General features: G+C 36.7%; 3 protein-coding genes across 3 annotated transcripts; all 3 read left to right on the top strand.

Annotated features, from left to right (window-relative positions):
• The first annotated feature begins 2,519 nt into the window (after nucleotides 1-2,519).
• On the top strand, nucleotides 2,520-8,316 carry LOC141601961 (uncharacterized). The gene is made up of 3 exons (XM_074422269.1): nucleotides 2,520-2,693; nucleotides 2,784-3,258; nucleotides 5,012-8,316. The coding sequence occupies exons 1-3, from the start codon at nucleotides 2,520-2,522 to the stop codon at nucleotides 8,314-8,316; spliced, it is 3,954 nt and encodes a 1,317-aa protein (XP_074278370.1).
• A 364-nt stretch (nucleotides 8,317-8,680) lies between these two features.
• On the top strand, nucleotides 8,681-10,786 carry LOC141600258 (peroxidase P7-like). Its single transcript, XM_074420451.1, has 4 exons — nucleotides 8,681-8,976; nucleotides 9,080-9,271; nucleotides 9,478-9,643; nucleotides 9,996-10,786. Exons 1-4 carry the CDS (start codon nucleotides 8,752-8,754, stop codon nucleotides 10,385-10,387), a joined length of 975 nt encoding a protein of 324 aa, XP_074276552.1. The 5' UTR covers nucleotides 8,681-8,751; the 3' UTR covers nucleotides 10,388-10,786.
• A 6,913-nt stretch (nucleotides 10,787-17,699) lies between these two features.
• LOC141601963 (peroxidase P7-like) lies at nucleotides 17,700-20,395 on the top strand. The gene is made up of 5 exons (XM_074422270.1): nucleotides 17,700-17,938; nucleotides 18,050-18,347; nucleotides 19,383-19,520; nucleotides 19,652-19,817; nucleotides 19,908-20,395. Exons 1-5 carry the CDS (start codon nucleotides 17,700-17,702, stop codon nucleotides 20,297-20,299), a joined length of 1,233 nt encoding a protein of 410 aa, XP_074278371.1. The 3' UTR covers nucleotides 20,300-20,395.
• Nucleotides 20,396-24,264: the final 3,869 nt, after the last annotated feature.

The raw sequence follows: 24,264 nt of genomic DNA on the forward strand, positions 1-24,264 counted from the left end.
AAAATATGTTTAACATAAAAATGAATTAAAATCGTAAATAAATGAAAAAAAATTCCTTTAAAATTTAATTAACCAATTAATATCACCGAGTCACGGATTAAACCGTCATGGTATATGGAACCAAGGGTGATTATAATTTATGGCTAAAAAGTTTGTCATAAAAATGATTTGAAACATTTGAAATGGTAAAAGCCGATTGCAAATAAGAAATGAAATAAAGAGGAAAGACGAGAACAAACACGGATGAGTCTGACCTGGACACCTACAAGAGGCGTGAGCCTCCCTGCATAGCAAGGAGCTCCTATCTCTGGCCAAAACTCGGTTTTGGCTCGTCTAACCTATATTGGAATCGTGTTATGCATTGTTCATGCATATAAACTCATAAAAACAGTAAAGACATGAAATAAATGAGTTGTTTACACCCTTAAACTTACGTATTTTGATGTTTGCGACGTAGACGACTTTAGAGATGGTTTTCTCGTAGCGACTACTCACGATCAAAGAAGTTTAAAAAGGTGCCTTAAAAAAGGATTTTGTTTTAAAAATGAGTTGAAAATATGTTAATTAAAACATGTTGATTGATGAGTTGAGTTGGTCAAATGGGTCGGTCGAATGCACAGCGACGGTACCAAACAATATGTGTAAGGCTTGTGTTTACGATCGGTAGGTGTCGTAAACACGTGTCGATTTTGTGACTTAGGAAGTCGGGTCTAGAAGTTTAAGGGAGAAGGAGGGGGCGGACTCTCGCGTGAGGATTGTAGTGTGTGATGATGGGTATTTATAGAGAAATGTGGGGAGGTAGGTCGGTTGATTTTGCTTAGAGGCTAAGCAAATGGCCTAAAGAGGCGCGAGCCACCTTGTGATGGAAAGGGGTGTATTGTCCCTTTCAATTTGGACGTGGCCAATTCTCCATCCATTGTTGATATGTGACATTCATATAAGATGTCGTGTAACAATATGGGCATCTAATAAGATGATTTTGGTGTTACTTGAGGTAGGTGTTTTGTGTGGTTGACTCGGGTTTGACCCGTGTGAGTCGGGATTTGAATTTCGAGTCGGTTTTTGTCTCGGTGTCGGTTTTGACTCTAATTAGGGTCATTTTAATGGAAATGGCATGATTAAAACATTCATGGCATTATTTTTGACATTCGAGATTTGGGTTGACTCAGGTTGACTCGAGTTGCGGGTTTCTGAGTCGGTTTTGGGTCCGAACACGGTTTTAACTCTAAATAGTGTTATTTTAATGCAAATGAAGTTAGAAAACTTTTGAAATCATTTTTCATATTCAAGTAGTGCATTAAACCGTCTCATGTATAGCCAATCCACGCACGCATATCAAAAACACGTTACAGTCCGATCATCATCGGGTGGTTTTTGGAAGGTGTAGATACTGGGTATCTACAGACAAGATGATGGAAAACCGACTAAGATGGTTTGGCCCTGTGAGGAGGAGACCTATGAACGCACCAGTTAGGAGGCTGGAAACTTGGGGAACAGAAAAGGTTGCTAGGGGTAGAGGGAGACCAAAACAGACATGGCTAAGACTCTAAGAGTGATACAGCACGATATGAGATTTCTCGGGCTTGATGAGGGAATGGTGACGAAGAGGGCACAATGGAGGGCAATGATACATGTGGATTTTTAGTATTTGATATATTTGATGTTTTTATTTAATTTTGAAATTTTATATGTTCTTTTCGGATTTATTACACCTTTTTACCAACAACTTTCTTATATATTAATACTTGGTTCACATTTAAGGTATTCCGGACCGTTAAGTTTTACTACGGTTTTCAAAATCGTTTTAGTCTTTATTTTCGATTTAAATTCTAAGTTCTTATAAAAGAAATCTGGAATTCTATTTTAAAACCTATAAGTTTACCTGGTTGTTGTATTATGTTTCACTCCCCTTTTATTTTCCACTTTTTTTTTTCTATTTTTTTCGCATTTTTTAGGGTTGCGTTCACCTATGTACGGTTCTAAAGGATGATTCATGTCAGCCGACACCAAATTATTTTGAAATTAAAGCTTTGATGTTGTTGTTGTTGTTGTTGTTGTTGTTGTTGTTGTTGTTGACCCATCACCTTACATGACACACCTATTGCACTCTATTCCCACGCGGCTACCCCAGTCGACCTCACAACCCCACCGAACCCCCTCCCCAATCAGTCTCTCCTACCCCGTCCCAAGACTCACCTATGTCTTCCCCCGACACACCGGCTATCCCTTCACCTCAGATGACAACCCGAGCTCAACATAACATCTTCAAACCAAAGCCTATATTTGACCTCTCCGTCACCACTACCCTTTTGCCCATACGCAAAAACCCGATCACCGCACTTAATGATAAAATTTGGAAACAGGCCATGACCGACGAATTTGATGCTCTAACAAAAATAAGACTTGGGTCTTGGTTACTCGTCCTAATAATGTTAATGCTACGCGGTGTATTTGGCTCTTTAAACAATAATTTAAATCTAACGGTGACTTAAAGCGATACAAGGCTCATCTTTTTATCAATGACAGGTCTCAACAGGTGGGAACAAGTGGTAATTGACTGCGATGAGACATTCAGTCCGGTGGTTAAACCGGCTACTATTCGGGTCATCCTTAGCATAGTCGTCTCAAAGAAATGGCTCATTCATCAACTCGATGTCAAAAATGCCTTTCTTCATAGCAACCTTGCTGAAACCGTCTATATGCGCCAACCACCCAAGTTGCGTGAACGAGAATACCTTGATCGTGTTTGTCTTCTTAAGAAGTCTTTATATGGTCTCAAATAGGCTCCCCGGGCGGGGTACCAGCAGTTTGGTCAGTTTGTCTCCACCATCGGGTTCTCCCATAGTTTGTCCGATAATTCTTTATTTATCCATCGATGTGGTATCAACATTGCTTATATTCTTCTATATGTTTATGATATTATTCTCGCTACTTCGTCTGATACTCTTTGGGATACTATTATTGGTAATCAGCAATCTGAATTTTCTATGACCAATCTCGGCCAATTAAATTATTTTCTCGGCATCTCTGCTATGCGTCATGATCATGGAGTACTTTTTCTTCATCAAAAGAAATATGCAGAAGAAATAATTTTTCATGCTAAGATGACAAATTACAAACCCGCTCTTACACCAGTCGACACCAAGTCCAAATTAGGCGTCGAGTCTAGTGACAAGGTCGTTGACCCTACTCTTTATCGTTCTCTTGATGGGGCTTTACAGTATTTGACATTTATTACCAGGCAAAATTTCGTCTGCGGTATAGCAAATCTGCCTATATATGCACGATCCCCGCACCGCCCATCTTGTTGCCCTCAAACGTATAATCCGGTACGTCCAAGGAACTAAAAATTTTGGTCTTCACATCACTACTTCAACTGCTACTATCCTGACCGCTTATAGTGATGCGGATTGGGGTGGTTACCCCTACACACATCGATCTACCTCCCGCTATTGTGTTTATTTGGGTGACAACCTCGTTTCTTGGTCTTCCAAGCCACTCTACCTCAATCAAGTGTCGTGGCCGAATACCGAGATGTCGCAAATGTCATAGCCGAATCATGTTGGCTTCGGAATTTACTTCATGAACTTCACTGCCCTATCAATAAAGCCACAGTTGTTTATTGTGATAACATGAGCGCTATATACCTCTTCGGTAATCCCTCAATCATAAACGGACTAAACATATTGAGATGAATATTCACTTTGTCCGCAAGAAGGTTGCTCTTGGTCAAGTTCATGTCGTTCATGTGCCATCGCAATATCAATATGCTCACATATTTAGTAAAGATGATGGTTGAGGTCCAACTATTATATTTATATCCGATTAATTATGCATTCCTCCATTTAACATTGTTCTTCATATTTACATTATAAGTTATAACCTTGTAGACTTGAGCATCTTCTCCTCCACTTATATCTTAAGATTTTTGGTTGAAAATAAGCAATAATGAATGACCTTTTAATACTAAATATAACTATGTAAATATCATATTATAAATGTTATGAAATATATATTGTAATTTATTTATGTTCAAAGTTATAAAACTTTGTTTTTCAAAAAGGTAAATGGCAGGAACAAATATAAATTAAAAGGCGTAATTATATTTGTATATAAGCGCTCTCAATTGTGAGACTATTCGAGACGGTCCACAAACATCTCTGTCCCAAGTCCCGGATGAAGCATTTGGCCCTTGCCGAATGTAACATTTGGCCCTTGCCTTTCATTTTGTTCGTGAACAAGTTCAAGCTGGCAAGTTACGCGTTTCGCATATTTCTGGTGATGATCAGCTTGCGGATATCCTCACCAAACCGTTGTCTAGGCAACGATTCCTTTCTTTGTGCTCCAAGATTGGCCTTGCTCACGGGTCGTCCATCTTGTGGAGGCATATTTGACATAATTCCTAAACCAACTTTGTTTCCGTCTTGTAAGTTATTCCTTATGCCTATATTTCCTTGCTATTTGATGTATTTTAGGAAAACTAGAGTTTATGTTACTATTGTATTTTCCTTAAACTAGGATTAGGAAATTAGGAAAGCATGGTCGTTGTATTAGTATAAATATACTCGTGTTGTATCATCGATTCAATTTAAGTCAATAAACATAAAACTTCTCAATATCTTACAGTACTAAGAGAAAAAAGAAAAAAAAAAGAATTATGCATCCCTCCATTTAACATTGTTCTTCATATTCACATTTTAAGTTATAACCTTGTTGAAAATACCTCGACGACCTTCTTATTCACTTATGTCTTAATATTTTTGGTTGAAAATAAGCAATACTAAATAATGATCTCTTAATACCAAATAAGAGGATGTAATTATGTAAATATCATATTATAAATGTAAATGACAGGAACAACATAAATATAAATAAAAGGTGTAATTATATTTTTTGTATATAAACTCTCAATTGCGAGACTATTCGAGACAGTCTACACACATCTCTGTCCCAAGTCATCTTCCTATTTTAGTGTCTGATCATTCTCCTATTATTCTTACGTTGTTCCCAGTCTCGAAACCTCGCAAAAGACCATACCGTATTGATAATTGGTGTTTATCTTTACCTGAAGTCAGACATATGGTCTCCTCCGTGTGGGATACACCTTACTTTGGTTCATCAATGTATGTTCTATCTCGGAAACTTGCGGCTGTTAGAAGAGCTATTATGCAATGGGTTATTCACCATCGGATTTCCAATGGGATTAATTGGTCTTCTATTGAAGCTGACCTGGACTCCACCGCTGCCCAGATAGTTGACGAACATTCGGCCAATTCTTTTCTTCAACTCCGCTCTACTCGACTACAGCTGCTACATGATCAAAGGCAGTACTGGGTTCAACGATCCAAAATTAAATCTGAGGTTTTAGACGGTTTTCCTACTCGTTTTCTTTTTAGCAGAGTGAAACAAAGAGCAACTAAACATCGAATCCTTGCCCTGCGGACTGTTGACGGGGTCTCGCTTGATACACCTGCTGATATTACATCTGAGATTACGAGTTACTTTCAAGTACTGCTATGCCGTCAGCATACATCTACCTCTGATATTCAATCTGATTTGGTTCATCATTTCCTCTCTGATCTTGATCTTCCTAGTCTCGGCCCTGTTGAATGTTCATTGTTACAGGCTCCATTCTTGGAGCACGATGTTTTGCGTGCAATTCAGGGCATGGATGCATCGAAGTCGCCTGGGCCGGACGGTATTACTCCTAAATTTTTTCAAACATTTTGGCCTCAGATTGGCGATCTTGTTACCTCGGCTATTTTGCGTTTCCTTAATTCTGGTGTCATGCTGAAGGAATGGAATAACACCTCTATAGTTCTTATACCTAAGATTGAGAAACCGGAGTTGGTTTCGCAGTTTCGCCCTATCAGCCTTTGCAATGTCATTTACCGCTTGGCTTCCAAATGTATGGCGAATCGTCTTAAACTTGTGATTCCTTCACTTATTTCGGACTCCCAACAAGCTTTTGTCCCAGGGAATCTCATGTCTGATGGTTGTGTTATGGCGCATGAGATTATGCACTATCTCAACAAAACTAAGCATGGTACAAATTGTTATTCGGTTCTCAAACTGGATATGCATAAAGCCTTTGACCGTGTCTCATGGCAATTTCTCATGTCAATTTTGGAACGTTTTGGGTTTCCCATTACATGGCGCAATCTCATATGGGAATGTATTTCTACGGTTACTTATAGTATTCTGGTTAATGGAGAACCATCGCCTCCTTTTTACCCGTCTTGCGGGCTACGCCAGGGAGATCCTCTGTCTCCTTATCTGTTCATAATGTGCATGGAAATTCTCTCTTGTCAATTACGGAAAGCTGAGTCCCAAAAACAACTACTTGGACTCAAAATATCTCGGTATGCTCCTCCCCTCTCACATCTCTTTTATGCTGATGATGCTTTTATTTGCTGCAAGGCAACCCCTGGTTCCTTTGAGGCTCTCCGTGATATTTTCCGCCTCTTTGAAGCTGTTTCGGGTCAAATGATTAATCTTGATAAATCTTTCATCAAGTTCAGCCCTAATTCACCTGATGATTTCAAGACTCATATGACAGCTATTCTTCGCATGAAGGAATCCTCCTCCTTTGGTACTTATTTGGGTGTCCCAGTTGATCTCCCTAAAAGAAAGACTACTGCTTTCCACGAGATCATTGATAAAGTTAATACCCGTATTTCATCATGGTCCTCTCTCCATCTGTCTCAGGCTAGCAAGTTTGTCATCATTAATTCTATTTTGTTTGGTTCTCTGATGCATATTCTGGCTGCTGTTCCTCTCCCTCTGTCCACTTCCCGTAAACTGGATTCTTTAATTGCCGCTTTCTGGTGGAACAAAAATACAGCACATCGCTCTATCCATTGGCTCTCCCAGCAGCATTTACATTCTCCGAAAGAAACTGGAGGCCTTGGAATTAAATCGGTTACCACTCTAGGCCAATCCTCTCTTATGAAGAATTTTTGGCGCATCCATCATAAACCAATGGGTCTTCTTGCCAGATATCTTGGGCCTAAATATCGGAAGGATTTACCTGTACCAGGACTAAAATCTAAAGTTTCACAACCTTCTTTTGTTTGGCATGGCATATGCCGGACTGTGGCATCTTGTACAGATGCTATAGCATGGAAAGTAGGCAACGGAAAGTCTTTTAATCTTTTTTCCAGCCCATGGGTACAGGGTGAGACGCCGGTTTTACGTCAAGAACAACGTCAAGAACAACCACATATCGCCCCAAATATTTCTTCCTTGGTTCAAGATAATGGCTCCTGGAACCCACACATTATTTTTCGCTTGTTCAACTTTTCCACTGCGAAGAATATTTTAGCTATGGAGCCCCCAGTTCTTGACTCTGATGACTTCCTTTACTGGAAATATACGGAGGATGGAAGCTTTACTATACGATCGGGATATAAGTATCTTTTATCTCAACGACCTTCACCGCCTCCACTGCTTAGTTCTTTTCCATGGAAATTGGTTTGGCGTTTTCCTTTCTCGAGTAAATTTCCTCTTCTAGTGTGGCGACTTGCACATGGCATACTCCCGACTAGGACCGTTCTTGCCCATCGTGGCTTCAACCTTGATCGATTGTGTCCTCTATGTCAATGTGTTCCTGAGACACCAGAGCATTTGTTCCGCTCTTGTGATATTACTCAACACATCTGGCGATCCTCTACTCTTGGGATATGCTCACTTGCAAACCCGACCGTCTCTTTTATCCAGTGGCTTGCTGATCATATATCCTACCTTCATCGGGTGTCGAAGACGGAGTTTAATTCTTTACTGTACTTCTTCTGCATCCTACGTTCCATCTGGCTTACTCGTAATTCCATTGTTTTTGAGAATAGCCCGGTTCATCCTGCACGCTTCCTTCAGTTGGCAGAGACTTTACACAGCTTTCATTCACGCCTTCCTTCTTTAAGACATGAGGATCATCAGCTACGACTGCCATCTGTACTGGAAGGTACTAATTGCTCACTTCCCGCGCCATCTATTTCTTACTATCTGTGTATTTGCAGGATCTATATCCATAATGGCTATATGATTACTGTCTCAACATCTGCTTCGGATAATTGTGACCGGTTTTATGTTCGTGCCCCCTCTACTCTTGCTGCATATTCACAGGCTTTACTCCAGCTTATGCAGCGACTGCATTTGGAATCATCGTCTTTCATCACCTTTTGGGTGACCTCCCGAAAACTATCTTCAGTTCTGGCTCCTCAACAGCCAGTACCAATAGATGCGCGAAATTCCTTACTTGGAATTCGCCTTTTACTTCGTTTACATCGTAGTTGGTCTGTTAGCCTTGCTACTGGCTAAGCTTTATGTTTGCTTATGTACTGACTATATATTTTCTTTAATATATCGGTTTACAATTGTCGAAAAAAAAAAAAGTCCTATTAAGCTAGCGTAAAAGCAAGGTCGGCGCGTTTTGCTTAAAATAAATTAGGTGATTCGATCTTTGACCTTTTCATGCATCTTCCACTACTTGTTAACATAATTTAAATTATTTTTATGAATTTAGTAGACTAATATTCAACTATGAACTACTCCGTAGCATATACTACTTCAAACGAAAGATCAAGGATGAGTCAATAGGTAGGGCCCAGTGTAACCTTGAGACAACCTTACATGCAAACCTTAATACTCGTATAATTTATGTTGTTATTATAAATAGAATAGACCTCGTCCAAACTCCATACCACTTAACAAAAATAGCAAGCTCTTGTTTAATCTGCTAACAAATTTCAAACTATGGCTTTTTCTTCTACTTTATCTGCTTGGGCCATTTCAGTATTAGCATTTGCTGTGATGGTTTCGGTTGGGATTGCAAATGCCCAACTTGATGCCAATTTTTACTCTACTAGTTGCCCAAATCTCCTCACTACCGTTCAGCCGGTGGTGCAGTCGGCTGTCAACACCGAGGCACGGATGGGTGCCTCCCTTCTTCGCATGTTTTTCCATGATTGCTTTGTCAATGTAGTTATCCCATCTCTCTTTTCCTTAATTAATTCCGACGTCTTCTAATTGTAATAGTGTCATAGAAAAATATTAATACATGTGACGTATTTGCAAATGACAGGGGTGCGATGGTTCAGTTCTACTAGATGATAACTCAACTTTCACTGGCGAGAAGACAGCATTTCCAAATAACAATTCACTGAGAGGTTTTGAAGTGATCGATCAAATTAAAACCGCAGTTGAGCAAGCATGCCCCGGTGTTGTGTCATGTGCTGACATTCTAGCTATTACCGCAAGAGACTCTGTTGTCGCTGTGAGTAGCCAAACTCGATCAAATTGGGTCATCTTTTTAGGTTTATACATGACATTAACTCATCAACAACCATATCATTAAATATTTATGAAATACTTTGTTCATGATTCTTTTTGTGGTTCAACATATGAGACTGTTTTATAGGAAGACTCTCTTATTTAATTTTTATTCTTTTTTAAATTATAATGTTAATAATATTTTTGTAGCTTGGAGGACCAACATGGAACGTATTGCTAGGTAGAAGAGACTCATCAACAGCAAGCTTATCAGCAGCAAATACCAACATACCAGCACCCAGCTCCAGCCTTAGTGATCTTATTGGCAACTTCTCTAATCAAGGCCTCTCCACAACTGATTTGGTCGCTTTGTCCGGTACTTTCTTACATTCAATTCCCGAATCTTATTTGTTTCAAAATATAACTATTAGTTATAAACCATTAACAATACCATTATGTCCGGCTCAATAGTCTTATAGTCGTAAAAAAATGCGGACTTCTTTCACGTACAAGGCGATAAGACACTCTCAAACAAAACACGCTATTACAGAAGAAACTTATTAAAAACCTGACCCAAGTAGGTAGCTCTGAATATAGCTATCGAGACAAATTAACACGCATTTTGTTATTTTCAACTCATGGATTGAACTGTCTTAATCATACAGTACATTTTTATGACTTTGCACTAATTAATTATCTTTGGTTTGATTATGTGATGGGATAATTAGGAGCTCACACAATTGGACAAGCAAGGTGCACCAATTTCAGGGCACACATATACAATGACAACAACATTGATGCAACATTTGCACAATCAGAGCAAGCAAATTGCCCGAGTACTAGCGGATCAGGGGATAACAACTTATCCCCCTTGGACCTTCAAACACCGACTCAATTCGACAACAATTACTACAATAATGTTATCAACATGAAGGGTCTTCTTCATTCCGACCAACAATTGTTTAGTGGCGGTTCCACCAACGCTCTTGTTTCAACTTACAATAGTAATCCAACTCAGTTTAGCACTGATTTCGTCAATGGTATGATCAATATGGGTAACATCCAGCCACTCACCGGATCCAACGGCGGGATCAGGACCAACTGCCGCATAGCAACCTAGTAACAGAGCTTGTGTATGTGTCATCGAAGCGACTTCAATAATCGTCATTATAGTGATGCTTGTTAGGTGTTACACTTTGCTTACGATTATGAGGTTGTAACTAGTAATCGTCGATGCTTATGTGCATCTGAGTATTTTTGAATGTTTTTGTCAGTTCAAGTGTTAATATAAAATGTGTGGTTACTTGATTTATAAATGAAGAATTTTTTTCCAGCATTTTTTTGCTTAAACAAGGACATTGAGTAGTTTATGCTTTTTTCTTTTATTTTGAGTTAAAGTAGATAGATTATGCTTATGTAGACGTCACTTGATAAGGTCCGTTATTGGGTCTGGGCCGCACCCGCATCGAGGAGAGAGAGTTCGGCTTATAAGTCCAAGGAGGTTCCATCCCAAAATCAATTGGCTATGGGTGGAGTAACTCCTTGGTTTATATGATAGACAACTCTCTCCTCTTTTTCCAATGTGGGATACTCACATATGCCTTGGTTATAAAGTGGTATAATCTCTCTTACTCCTTCAATGTGGGACATTGAGTGGGTTAATATTGGTTTCTTCACATAGGACCTTAAGATAAACAGGGAGACTTTATCATTTCCGTCCGTTTGAAGTTGAATAACTTTGATGATTGAGATTTGAGCACATGCCCGTACGTTGTTGATGACGAAAAGAAAGTAAGTGATTAGTAAAATACTAGGTCGTTAAATGCTAGAATTAACTATTAAATTAACAATTTTTAAAATCAAATTCAACTCTACACTATGCAATTAAGAATAGTAGTATAGCATAAGTAAGGGTCGAACCCAAAAGAAGGTCTAACAACTAAAACTTGACTAGTGAACTAATTGAGATACTAATTAAGACTTTATAAACTAATTAAGACACTAACAACAATTTAGACTCAACAATTTAGACTAATCACAAATAATGGGTATTAACAATGGTAAACAAGTGGTATGACATAAATGGAGAAAGGCATTTGATTGGAAACAAACCTGAAAAAGAGTAAAATTGGAGACTTTGTTATTGTGACAATTTAACAAACAACTTGTATGCAAGATTCAATATAAGGGGGAAACTTGGTATAACAAGGCTCAACAACTACCTCCTAAGCACAAAGATCCTCTCTTTTTCTTCCCTCAACAATTACTCAACTACTTATGTAAGATAGTGACTACTTACTCCTAAGCTAGAGTAGTTGGTCCTACTAATATGGTCACCTAATTGAAAACCACAACAAGGTTTACATATGAGAGCATTAAGAACAATAGCCAAACAAAAGTGTCAAGATTAATCCTTTAGGAGGCTTAATCCAACTATTCCAAGGATTAACATACATGTTCCACTCACAAAGATACAAACTTTAATCTAACTTCATAAAAATGCTAGCTTACTACAAGAATTGCAATAGTAAGATGATTAACATGCAAGGTTAGCTACTCCTAACACAAAAACATCCAACATAAACAATAAAACCAAGGAAACATGTAATAATTATTGAGGAAAGATTAAGAGCTTCTTACAAACTTAAGGAGAGTAGTGTCTCACCAAATTACAACAAGAAAAAGGTCTAGCCTTCCATAACCATGGATGAAACCAAGAATTGTGGAAAGATTGACATAAAAAATCCAACAAAAGCTTACAACTTTTACTCAAATACTAAGTGTTCTTCTCATACAAGTCTTTTGTGATTATTCAATAATGATGTGGTAATCTAGGTCTTCAAAATGTGGAGTTTATATAGGGTTGCACTCCTATCTAGGTTAAGTCGTCTCAAGTAAGCCCAAAAACACGGACTTGTTAAACTAAGCCCGTATTTAAAAACAGAGATGCGCAGACTCCTGGAGGTGGCGCAGGCTGCGCTTTGCCCTAGACTCCATTATAAAACTTGCAATTTTTGCTTGGTCCTTTGCTTTTCCAATTTCACTTGTCATTGCTTGGTTGGTGCGGACTTCTTGTCTTGGTCGATACAAAATGAAATTTTCACCTCGACTCTTTGACATGGATGCTTGACTTGTCTTAAAAGGTGAACAATCCAAGATTAAGCTCATTGTGACCCAAAACTACAAGGAAATAGAGTAAGTCGGCATGTCCAAGAGTAGTGCATAACTTGGCCTCAAAACTATTGTCAGTAAGGTTGGTGTCTATTCGATTTAACGAGGCATTTGATAGCATGACAATAATTTGACAACAGACCTTTCCTTGATTATCATTCATTATTCTCAATCAATTTATACAATGAAACTCCAACCATAAGGTTAGCATAACCACCAGGTTGGATTCATCATAAGATCCTAACTACCACAATAACTCCAATCCCTCATAACAAGCAGTGGAAGAGTTGATTGGTTACCGCATTTACTCGTATAAATAGAATCCACAACATACAAGTACAATTTCAAGTATACTTTGCTACCAATCTTCAACTCATATGGCTTCTTATTCTTCTTGGTCGTTTTCGTCCTCAGCCATTTTGGCATTACCATTTCTATTCATCATTTCTATGGGGATTACGAATGCCCAACTGATGGGTGCGTCTCTTCTACGAATGTTCTTCCATGACTGCTTCCCCAATGTAAAACTCCTCAATCAATCTCTTAGACCTTTAAAAAACTACTACGACATCTTCTTGTATAAATACACTCTCTGGTACAATAATGATTGTTAAATGATAAAATAAACAACAGGGGTGCGATGGATCAATTCTTTTAGATGACAATTCGACTTTCACTGGCGAGAAGACGGTGTTAGAATAATTAATAATATTCATATGGCCTATGTGTTTCGGGTTTAAATAAAAGTCAAGTTAAACTCATATTAAATATTATGGAACTTTAATATAAAAGACGACTCCGTGATGGATCGGATTCGATTAATGTAATTAAAGTTCGGGAATTATTATTCCCTCTTACCTTACCCTAACATATCCCGTCTTTTACGAAAAGGTACGAACGGTTTTGGTTTTGCGAAAAGGTACGTATCCCATCATATATATATGATGGGATACAGTAAGAAATATAACAATAATAATCATCTACAAAACAAAACAACGTACATTAAGAAAGTGAAAGGGTGAAACAGTTTCTTTCTCCATCATTGAGAAACGGTAAGGAAAGGGTTAAGGAGGAGAATCAATCATCTCATATTTCTTATTGAATTGATTGCGTCTGTAAGACATGGACCAAGGTTAGTCCTTTATTTTCGTCTATTGATAGTATTAGGGTTGAATTAATTCAAGTCTATATTGTATCTTGGGACTGATTTCATTAATGAAATCGTAAAGTTATATCTTACATTTGGTATCAGAGCAGTTTAGACTTGATTAATTTACCCATAAAAGTTTTCCTGTTTCGATAGAATGATTATGTTTGAAGAAATAGAACCCTGATTTACTTTTGCATTTGGAAAACGGACATACTGATGTTATAGTATGTATACATGTATATAAAAATAGTGTAATTCTATGTGTTTATGATCAAAGTTATAATTTTGTTTTGGCATACAAACTTTGGCATTATAGAATGGTGTTAATACATGATACAGTATATCAAATCTGTAATAGATTGTCAGTGTCTTCCGTAGAAAAGTGTAACACTTATGCAAATGATAGATTTATTATGAGGGTGTCTTTGTTGGTAATTATAATTTTGGAAAATCGTATGATAGATATGAAGGAAACCATTGGTTTATTTTTGTTTCTTCCGCTGCATGTGTATTTGACTTGTCTCTTTGAGACTAATGGAATTTTCAAGTACTGCTAAATTGGTTATATTACTTACCGTGTTTTGTTGTTTTAATGTGCATCGTGACATCATTGATAATAATGAAAAGTATTTACTGTATTGATACTTTACTCTCAATAATTGGTTATGTACTCTTAATGATGTGACAGTCATATACATATTTATGCACTGTTACATAATTTTTCCATTAATATTAATGTTCGGTTAATCGTATTGCATATCATCTCTTGCATTTGGGTATGTGTTTGTCTGCCTAATGTAAATAAATAATGAATTAATAAAGGCACTAATCACATGTATACTGCAAGAGTGCTTGATAAACAGCAAACACGCATAATGTAAGACAAGTGAATTGACCAAGCATAGTTTATTAATACGACTAATGTATTTCCGCTACATCGTATTATTTGGGTATACATTCATGTTTTTATGTTTGGTTGGTATCAATATTATATAAAGAAATTCCTGCAAATGAGAGACGGAGTTTCATTATTGTTGAATGTTTTGATTGTATATGACATGTTAGTCACCAAAGTGGCCTTGTTATACTATAATTAGACATTTAAAATAAAAGTTATTAATTGATCATTTTTTAAAGGAGATGTTTAAATGACATTATAGTCCAATTGGTCAATTAATTTTTTTGTCATCTATATTTTGGGAGACCACCCAAAGGTGGGTCATTAAATATAGTTGATAATATGAAAGGATTAATTATTCATAAAGTGGATCTAATAGTATGTATATCCAAAGATAGCATTCTTATTTGATTCATGTGTGTTATAATTAATTGTTAAAGTATACATTAGCATCAATGATGGTTACTTGTATTTAAGTGTTGCCCAAAGGTCATTTAAATACATGTATGAAAGTTTATATAATATTATTTGAATCTGTATGATAGTTTTTCAAAGCACTAATTGGTAACATGTATAAATGATTGCAGCATCTCCAAATTTGTTTGCATCTGCTGACTCTTTTGTAAAGTTCAATGGCCTTAATTATGATGAGTGGGCCTTAAAGATCCAAAGATACACCGGGTATAATGGCTTTAGACATTGTCATCCCCGACGAGATGAGGTACCAACAAAAATTACACCTGAAAGCTCCGAAGCCGAAAAGTGTCATTATCAGGCTTGGGAGAAATCTAACAGGTTGGGTTTACACCTCATGAGGATGACAATGACTGATAACATTAAGCCCTCCATGCCTAAAACAGAGAAAGCAAGGGAATTCATGCTTAAAGTAAAGGAGTGTTCACGGTCGGATTTAGGCGATAAGTCAATTGTTGGTAGTTTAATGAGTGAGTGACTACTAAAAGGTTTACTTGGTCTCAACCGATTCATGATCATGTGACACACATGTCTAACACAGCAGAAAAGTTGAAGACTTTAGGGATGGACGTAAGTGATACTTTCTTGGTCCAATTCATCATTAACTCTCTACCTTATGAGTTTGGCCAGTTTCAGGTGAACTATAACACCATAAAAGATAAATGGAACTATCAAGAGTTAAAAGTCATGCTTATACAGGAGGAGGGGAGATTAAAGAAGATGAAAGATCAAGTTTGTTCATTTCTGAGTCATGATGGTGCCAGCAGCAGTAAGGCTAAACCGAGTAAGAAGGGTAAGAATGGTAAGAAGGGAAAGTCTTTCTTTAAGGGACCTGAAAGTGCGATCCAGAAAGAAAAGAAGTGTCATTTTTGCAAGAAAACGGGACACTTCAAGAAGGATTGTCCTAAAAGGAAAGCATGGTTCGAAAAGAAAGGTAAACATTATAGTTTTGTTTGCTTTGAATCAAATCTTATAGAAGTACCTAGTAATACTTGGTGGTTAGATTCTGGTGCAACTACTCATATTTCTCACATTAAACAGGGATATCGTATGATCCAGCCCATAAGAGGAGCTGAACAGTTTGTATCCATGGGAAATAGGATGAAAGCACGCATTGAGGGCATTGGGACTTACAGATTAATCTTAGACACTGGTTGTCATATAGATCTTACATATTGTCTCTATGTACCCGATTGTGCTAGAAATCTTGTATCATTAAGTAAATTGGATAATTTAGGTTTTAACTTTAAGTTTGGACATGGTGTATTTTCTATGTACCGTAATGAATACTTTTATGGTAGTGGTACTTTGATTGATTCACTTTATAGGTTCAATCTTAATGTTAAATTTTCTGATTCCCTATTCTATGTTGAGTCTCAAGGTATTAAACGTAGTGCATTAAATGAACAATCAACTTACTTGTGGCATCAAAGGCTAGGTCACATATCCAAAGAAAGGTTAACGAGGTTGGTAAAAGATGAAATTCTACCTAAATTGGATTTTAGTGACTTAGATGTGTGTGTAGACTGCATTAAAGGTAAGCAGACTAAACATACAGTAAAGAAATCAGCTACAAGGAGCTCTCAGCTTTTAGAAATCATACACACCGATATTTGTGGACCTTTTGACACTCCATCTTGGAGTGGTGAAAAGTACTTTATCACTTTTATAGATGATTTCTCGCGGTATGGTTTCACTTATTTGTTGCATGAAAAAGCTCATTCTGTGGATGTCCTTGAGATATTCATAAATGAGGTGGAAAGGCAGCTGGAAAAGAAAGTGAAATTGTGAGATCGGATAGAGGTGGTGAGTTTTATGGAAGGTTTACTGAAAATGGACAATGTCCTGGTCCATTTGCAAAGTTACTTGAAAGTAGGGGCATTTGTGCACAATATACAATGCCCGGTACACCTCAGCAGAACGGTGTTGCTGAAAGGCGGAATCGTACTTTAATGGAAATGGTTAGGAGCATGTTAAGTAATTGCTCTTTACCTCTTTCACTATGGATTTATGCATTAAAGACTGCAACCTATGTTTTAAACCGTGTTCCTAGTAAAGTAGTTCCTAAGACTCCTTATGAACTGTGGACGGGAAGGAAACCGAGTTTAAGACATCTTCGAGTTTGGGGTTGCCCAGCTGAAGTAAGGTTGTATAACCCAAATGAAAAGAAGCTAGATCCTAGTACAGTCAGTGGTTATTTCATTGACTATCCTGAAAAGTCAAAAGGGTATAGATTTTACTGTCCTAATCACAGTACGAGAATAGTAGAGACTGGAAATGCTAGATTCATTGAGAACGGTCAAACTAGTGGGAGCATTGAACCACGAAAAGTGGACATTAAAGAAATTCAGGTTGAAGTTTCTTCTCCTGAAGTTGCACGTGAAATTGTTGTACCAATCGTGTCGTCACAGTCAAATGACATAATGGGACAACAACGAAATGAAGTGCAAGACCCACAAAATGACAATAACAATGATGATCAATTCACAATTCAAGGGGAGAATAATATGTCACGTGAACAGTCAATGCAACCTGTAAGGCGAAGGAGGGTAGTCAATGTTCCCGAGGAACAATTAAGGCGGTCTATAAGAGAAAGAAGATCAGCCATCCCAGATGACTACGAGACATATAACGTTGAATGTGACTTGAGCATTAGTGAGAATTTTCCGTGATAGATCACAAGGATTGTTAGGGTTGTCTCAGAAAGCTTACATTGACAAAGTTTTAGAGAGATATAGAATGAATGAATGCTCCGCAGGGATAGTTCCTATACAGAAAGGGGACAAATTTAGTAAAATTCAATGTCCCCGTAATGAATTGGAACGAAAAGAAATGGAGAGAATTCCCTATGCATCTGTGGTTGGGAGTTTGAACTATGTTCAGACATGTACTCGACCAGATATCAGCTTTCTTTGTGTTGGAATGTTAGGTCGGTACCAAAGTAATCCGGGATGGACCACCGGAAAGTCACGAAGAAGGTCCTTAGGTACTTACAAGGCACTAAGGAGCTCATGCTTACTTATAGGAGATCCGATCATCTTGAGGTGATTGGTTATTCGATTGATTATCTTTGGATGTGTTGATAGTAGAAAATCAACATTTGGCTACTTGTTCCTTTTAGCTGAAGGGGCAATATCATGGAAAAGTGGAAAGCAGTCTGTCATTGCTACTTCTACTATGGAAGCGGAATTTGTGGCATGCTTTGAGGCCACTATTCACGCATTGTGGTTGCGAAACTTTATCTCGGGACTTGGGATTGTCGATAGTATTGCCAAGCCGCTGAGAATTTATTGTGACAATTCTGCAGCCGTCTTCTTCTCTAAGAACGATAAATACTCCAAGGGTGCTAAACACATGGAATTAAAGTTCTTATCGGTCAAAGAGGAGGTACAGAAGCAAAGAGTGTCATTTGAGCATATAAGAACGGATAAAATGGTGGCAGATCCATTAACTAAGGGATTACCACCCAAGGCGTTCATTGGCCATGTAGAACGCATGGGTGTTGTATCAAAGGCCTTGTTATTATAAAGTTAATATGCTTGTAATAAATATGACATCTAGAATTCACTTATAGTATTGTTTCTGTTATAATAGACATGTTAATCATTATAGTATATGTATACATTACAGTTATTAGATTACATGTGACTAATTGTGAGAATTAATGTTCTTCTCAAATTAAAGTTTTACCTAGATTTGGAATTGATTTGTGATACATGGAAGGAATCATGTCGATTAGTAAATGACGTGTGACCGCCATGATCCAATTAGTTCTATTTCGATTAAGGATATGAAAGTTAGTGACTTTAACATAAAAGTGCACATTATAGTTATTAAACCATTAAGTCAACACAAAGGCCAAGTGGGAGAATGTTAGAATAATTAATAATATTCATATGGCCTATGTGTTTCGGGTTTAAATAAAAGTCAAGTTAACTTCATATTAAATATTATGGAACTTTAATATAAAAGACGACTCCGTGATGGATCGGATTCGATTAATGTAATTAAAGTCCGGGAATTATTATTCCCTCTTACCTTACCCTAACATATCCCGTCTTTTACGAAAAGGTACGAACGGTTTTGGTTTTGCGAAAAGGTACGTAACGCGTCATATATATATGATGGGATACAGTAAGAAATATAACAATAATAATCATCTACAAAACAAAACAACGTACATTAAGAAAGTGAAAGGGTGAAACAGTTTCTTTCTCCATCATTGAGAAACAGTAAGGAAAGGGTTAAGGAGGAAAATCAATCATCTCATATTTCTTATTGAATTGATTGCGTCTGTAAGACATGGACCAAGGTTAGTCCTCTATTTTCGTCTATTGATAGTATTAGAGTTGAATTAATTCAAGTCTATATTGTATCTTGGGACTGATTTCATTAATGAAATCGTAAAGTTATATCTTACAGACGGCATTGCCAAATAATAATTCAGTAAGAGGATATGAAGTGATCGATGTGCTTAAGATCGCAGTTGAACTAGTGTGCCCCGGTGTTGTCTCATGTGCGGACATCTTAGCTATTGCTGCAAGAGACTCTGTTGTTGTTGTGAGTCGTCCTCATTGTCGCAAAAATATATACTCCGTACCTTTTTCATAATAAGTACGGAGTATTATTATTATTATTATTAGTCATTAACTCATTTTTACAATTGTAAAATATTAATTAAACATTTGTAGCTTGGAGGACCAACATGGAGCGTGTTGCTAGGTAGAAGAGACTCTATAGCAGCCAACGTATCAGCTGCCAGTACTAATTTACCAGGACCTGCCTTAAGCCTTGCTGAACTTATCCTCAGCTTTTCTAATCAAGGCCTTTCCGTCACTGATTTGGTCGCTTTATCTGGTACGTAATACATTGAACTTTCTTAATTAATCATAAATTTTTGATGACTTTATTCTAATTTCTATTACTTGACTCTGAATTAATATATAGGAGCTCATACAATCGGCCAAGCACATTGCGTCACTTTCAGGGATCGCATATATAATGATACCGACATTGACGCTTCATTTGCACAAGAAGCGCAAGAAAGTTGCCCAAGTAGTAGGGGCTCAGGGGACAGCAACTTAACCCCCTTGGACGTTCAAACCCCTACGCTATTTGACAAGGATTACTTCAATAACCTTATCAACATGAAGGGTCTTCTTCATTCCGACCAACAATTGTATAGTGGCGGCTCCACAGACGAACTCGTTTCAACTTATAATAGTAATGCCACCCAGTTTCGGATAGATTTTGCCACTGCTATGATCCGCATGGGTAACATTCAGCCACTCACCGGATCCGATGGCGAGATTAGGACCAACTGCCGTACAACCAACTAGTAATAGACTTGCCGTCTGTTTCTGTGAAATGGTGCCAGATGAAATGATGCAACAGAGAGGCAAAAGGACGCCATTAATGGAAGCTTCAAGCATAATTAATAGGAATATTTATAATAGTTGGGCCAGTGTGACCGAAGGTCACGGGTTCAAATCCTGGCAACCTCAAAACCCCTCAAAAACTCGAAGTGGAAACCCAGCACACGGTACGGGGGAGCCGGTGCACAACTAACTACTCTTCAAGCCCAACGGGCATTTGAGTGAGGGGGCATAATAGGAATATTTATAATGGTTGAGGCCCAACTATTATAAATATTCCTATTAATAATAACAAACAGAAGGATTATAGAGAAAACCAGATAGTAAATAAAAATTGTATTGTATTGAATAGTCTTATGAAAGTATGTACAAATGTGAGCTTATATACAAATAATACAGTATAATCCTAGCTAGCTGGTCAAAGTTTGTTATAATTGTTAGAGGAGTTTGTTACATCTGGAAAGTTCTAGAAACTTCTACTAAAATATTTAACGTGGAGGAGATGGCTGCATCTTATTGTCATACAATGTTGTGCTGGTGTTTCTGCTCGTGGCCATCTGCTACTGATGTCCATATGTCATGTTGACTTATGCCACATACCTAAAGTATCTTTATTCAGGTGCAAGCCCAATTTGGCAGAAAGGAAAAGATATTGTTGATGGCCAAGGTGTTTGGTCATTAGGCCAGTGAGGATCCTCTGTTCTATTTTTGTGTCTCATTCCGTGTTCCACTCCATACACATCTTGACATATCAACACATTACCATATTTATTGTGTATTTTTATTTACAACAAATGATGTGTCAAGATGTGTATGGGGTGGAACACGGAATGGGACACAAAAGTGGGATAGAGGATCCTCACTACATTAGGCCAGCTAATTGTTGATGAGACTTTGCATGAACTGGACATAGGAACTCATCTTGTAATCTTTTTCTAATATGATGGCAATCTACATTTATGTTTGGTTTTCTCGTAAAAAACACGATTGGTAGCAATGTGTTGTGCTACCTGTGGACCAGGCCACCCGCGCGTTGTGTAGTTGAGGCGGCGGTACTTCTTGCACGGAACTTTGTGAATAAAGCACGTCATGGGTCGTTACCGATTTGAAAGGCATTGAAACCGGTGAAAGGTTTAAACAAGCCTGCATTTGTACAATCGCCACCAATGTTTATGGAAAATTGGAACCGTTGCACAAAATAGTAACATGAACACTAAGAAATTTGTTACCCTTAGCATTCTATGTTTAGAATGACTCTCGTGATGTCAATGAACACGGATGTCCAAAGATATCTGAGTAAGAGGTGAGGGTACGTATTAGGAAGTTATTTAATTGAACACCTAATCTATCCCGCCCCCTCGATAGCGGCCTCTACTAATGATCAGGGGAGTCGTTTATATTTGATATATTGTTGATTGTATGCATGTGATGCAACATCCAAGTTTTAATCCTAGCATGTGAATCTTAACTAAGTCGGTTGAACATACAATTTAGCAAACAATTGGGGTCAATTTGAATATTTAGGTTCATTTACATGCGAATTGTCAAGCAAATATATCATGCAAAGATAAACGAAAATAAATAAATTACAAATAAGTTATTACGATGAATTTACGTCATAAACATGCTCAAAAGTATTTAGAATATAAAAGAAAGAAAATAAAAAGAGTTAGAAAATAAATTAGAAAATAAAATGTATCGAATTATAGTGTAATAAGAATAATAATCAATTAGAGTCCTAATTAATAATCCTACGTCAAAGCGAGGAGAGTCCAGAGGCAGAATCCAACCCATAACATGCGCATCACTTGCAGCGTAACTCTAGAAGAGATGCATCAGATTATGCGTCCTGCGGAAGAGGCACAACAGTAATTATACAAATTATACAGCGATTTTTTATGAACTACGTAGCCGGATTTACAATGAAACTTGGATTATAAGTCGAATTTAAAGAAAGCTAAATGGTGGAACCTGGAAAACGAGTAAAAACAATGTACAAAACAGATTCAAACAACTCGATAAGGGAAGATCGAATCCTTTGAGTCCGGGTTTGAATAAAGTGAAGAAAAACCCACAAATATTGACTATAAGGGATTTATGTCGAAAAAAGAATTAACAAAATAATTTAGGAACTGGAAAGTTATGAAAATTGTAGAATTAAAGAAAGAAAAACGAAAGAAGAAAATGAACAGATACTCGAGTAAGAAGAAGAAGAAGAAAAAGAGCAGCAACGGAGAAGCAACCTCTGGAAGAGGCGCAATAGATCCTGCAACTATTCCAGAAGGCGCATCTGCTGATTCGTTTCTTCAACGTCGTCTTTCGCTGCTGTTTCGCAAAAAAAAAAAGGGTTTAAAAGACGGTTTTAAAAGATGATTTAAGCATGCTCATGATATAAATTCGTACAAAAGTATAATTACAAAATATAAACAATATTTGAGATAAGTTTACACCCTCAAACTTACATGTTTAACTAAGCGAGTTTTAACTAAGTTGTCGTTTAGTGATTGCTCAACTCGATGTAGGATTGAAAGTACCCTTTTGAAAAAGGATTTAGTAACAGATTGATTAGGTTGATTGAATGGAGTTGGTCAAATTTAAGTACCACTTACATATTTCTCTTATATTTTAAACTTTTGTTAAGTTGTTGTATCAAATAAAATTGTATTTTCTCGAAATTATCCTAGAAAACTATAGTTTCGGATCGATCAGATCGGATCGGATATCCAAATGTTTTAGTTCTAATATCCATATCCAAACCAAAACTAAAGATTTCGGACCGGATATCCAATCCAAACTTAACTTTCGGATCGAATATCCAAAAAATCGAACGAATTCGGAGCGGATATTAAATCGTTTTGAATAATCGGATTTTTTGTTCAGCCTACTAGCCACAATCACCACATTACAAGGAAAGGAGTTGTTTTATGTTAAACAGGGGCTATAAATAGAAGGCACAAGGAGCTAACTTGGATCATTAACACTCAAGCCGTAATACCCGAGATTATGACGTCTTTTATTTAAAATGGTTTAGACAATTATAATTGAGTATTCAGATAGTTGTGTATTTTAATTATTTATTTAGTCATTTAAATTAGATAAGCGTAAAATGAGCTAAAATTACGGAATGATCATAATTAAGTGAGCATACTTTAAGAAGATTAGTAGCAATAATATTATTCTAGATTAGTAAATATTAAGTGGAAAAAGAAATAAAAATAGGGAATAAAATATGAAAAGGCTCCTTATCAATACTATATATTAAATCCAGAAACCAAAGGATTTCAATGTAATTAAAGAAAGTTATACAAATTAATTATACTATATAGTTTTAAATCACTAGCACCGGGTGATGGACCCTATTAAGGGATCTCAATGCAAATATTATATAATTTGGGTTAAAATTAAATTATATAGAAGCTTGGTAATTTTCCTAAACATTTGTAAGAGACTAAAACATGGTGAATTTCCTTAAAATAAAATAATTAATTAAGATGGTCAATTTCCTTAAAATAAAATAATTAATTAAAATTGTCAATTTCAAGGAGACTAAAAGAAAGAAGATGCTTGGTAATTTTCCTAAATATTTATAGAAGACTAGAAGATGGTCAATTTTCTTAAAATAAAATAATTAATTAGTATAAACATGCACACTTATGATATTAATTATTATCATCATAAAATTATATATTAAATTTAAAATCTATGCAATTTTATTAAACTTTATAGTTTATTAGATGTATAGAGATGTTAATTATTTAACATACAAAAATATAATATAAGTAGGTTATAAATAATTCAAGTTAGATTCCATAATATATAATATTGCATAATTCTTTCGATTTGATTTAATGCATATATGTAATATATTTATATAAATATATAATCCTCTTAAAATTGCATGCCTAAGTAGTAAAAGTAATTTCGCCAGT

Source organism: Silene latifolia, chromosome 9 (genome assembly GCF_048544455.1).
Source record: "Silene latifolia isolate original U9 population chromosome 9, ASM4854445v1, whole genome shotgun sequence".
In the NCBI taxonomy this organism is placed as follows: domain Eukaryota; kingdom Viridiplantae; phylum Streptophyta; class Magnoliopsida; order Caryophyllales; family Caryophyllaceae; genus Silene; species Silene latifolia.

Excerpts from the sequence above, each read along its gene's own strand:
- LOC141601961 (XM_074422269.1), top strand. The coding sequence starts at position 2,520 with ATGACAGGTCTCAACAGGTGGGAACAAGTGGTAATTGACTGCGATGAG. Across the intron at positions 2,694-2,783 it reads ATAGCAACCTTGCTGAAACC|GCTCCCCGGGCGGGGTACCA; the intron begins GTCTATATGCGC and ends GGTCTCAAATAG. Across the intron at positions 3,259-5,011 it reads CAGGCAAAATTTCGTCTGCG|TCTCGAAACCTCGCAAAAGA; the intron begins GTATAGCAAATC and ends CGTTGTTCCCAG.
- LOC141600258 (XM_074420451.1), top strand. The coding sequence starts at position 8,752 with ATGGCTTTTTCTTCTACTTTATCTGCTTGGGCCATTTCAGTATTAGCA. Across the intron at positions 8,977-9,079 it reads TCCATGATTGCTTTGTCAAT|GGGTGCGATGGTTCAGTTCT; the intron begins GTAGTTATCCCA and ends TGCAAATGACAG. Across the intron at positions 9,272-9,477 it reads CAAGAGACTCTGTTGTCGCT|CTTGGAGGACCAACATGGAA; the intron begins GTGAGTAGCCAA and ends ATATTTTTGTAG.
- LOC141601963 (XM_074422270.1), top strand. The coding sequence starts at position 17,700 with ATGAATGAATGCTCCGCAGGGATAGTTCCTATACAGAAAGGGGACAAA. Across the intron at positions 17,939-18,049 it reads ACCGGAAAGTCACGAAGAAG|AAAATCAACATTTGGCTACT; the intron begins GTCCTTAGGTAC and ends TGTTGATAGTAG. Across the intron at positions 18,348-19,382 it reads TCTTATCGGTCAAAGAGGAG|ACGGCATTGCCAAATAATAA; the intron begins GTACAGAAGCAA and ends TATATCTTACAG.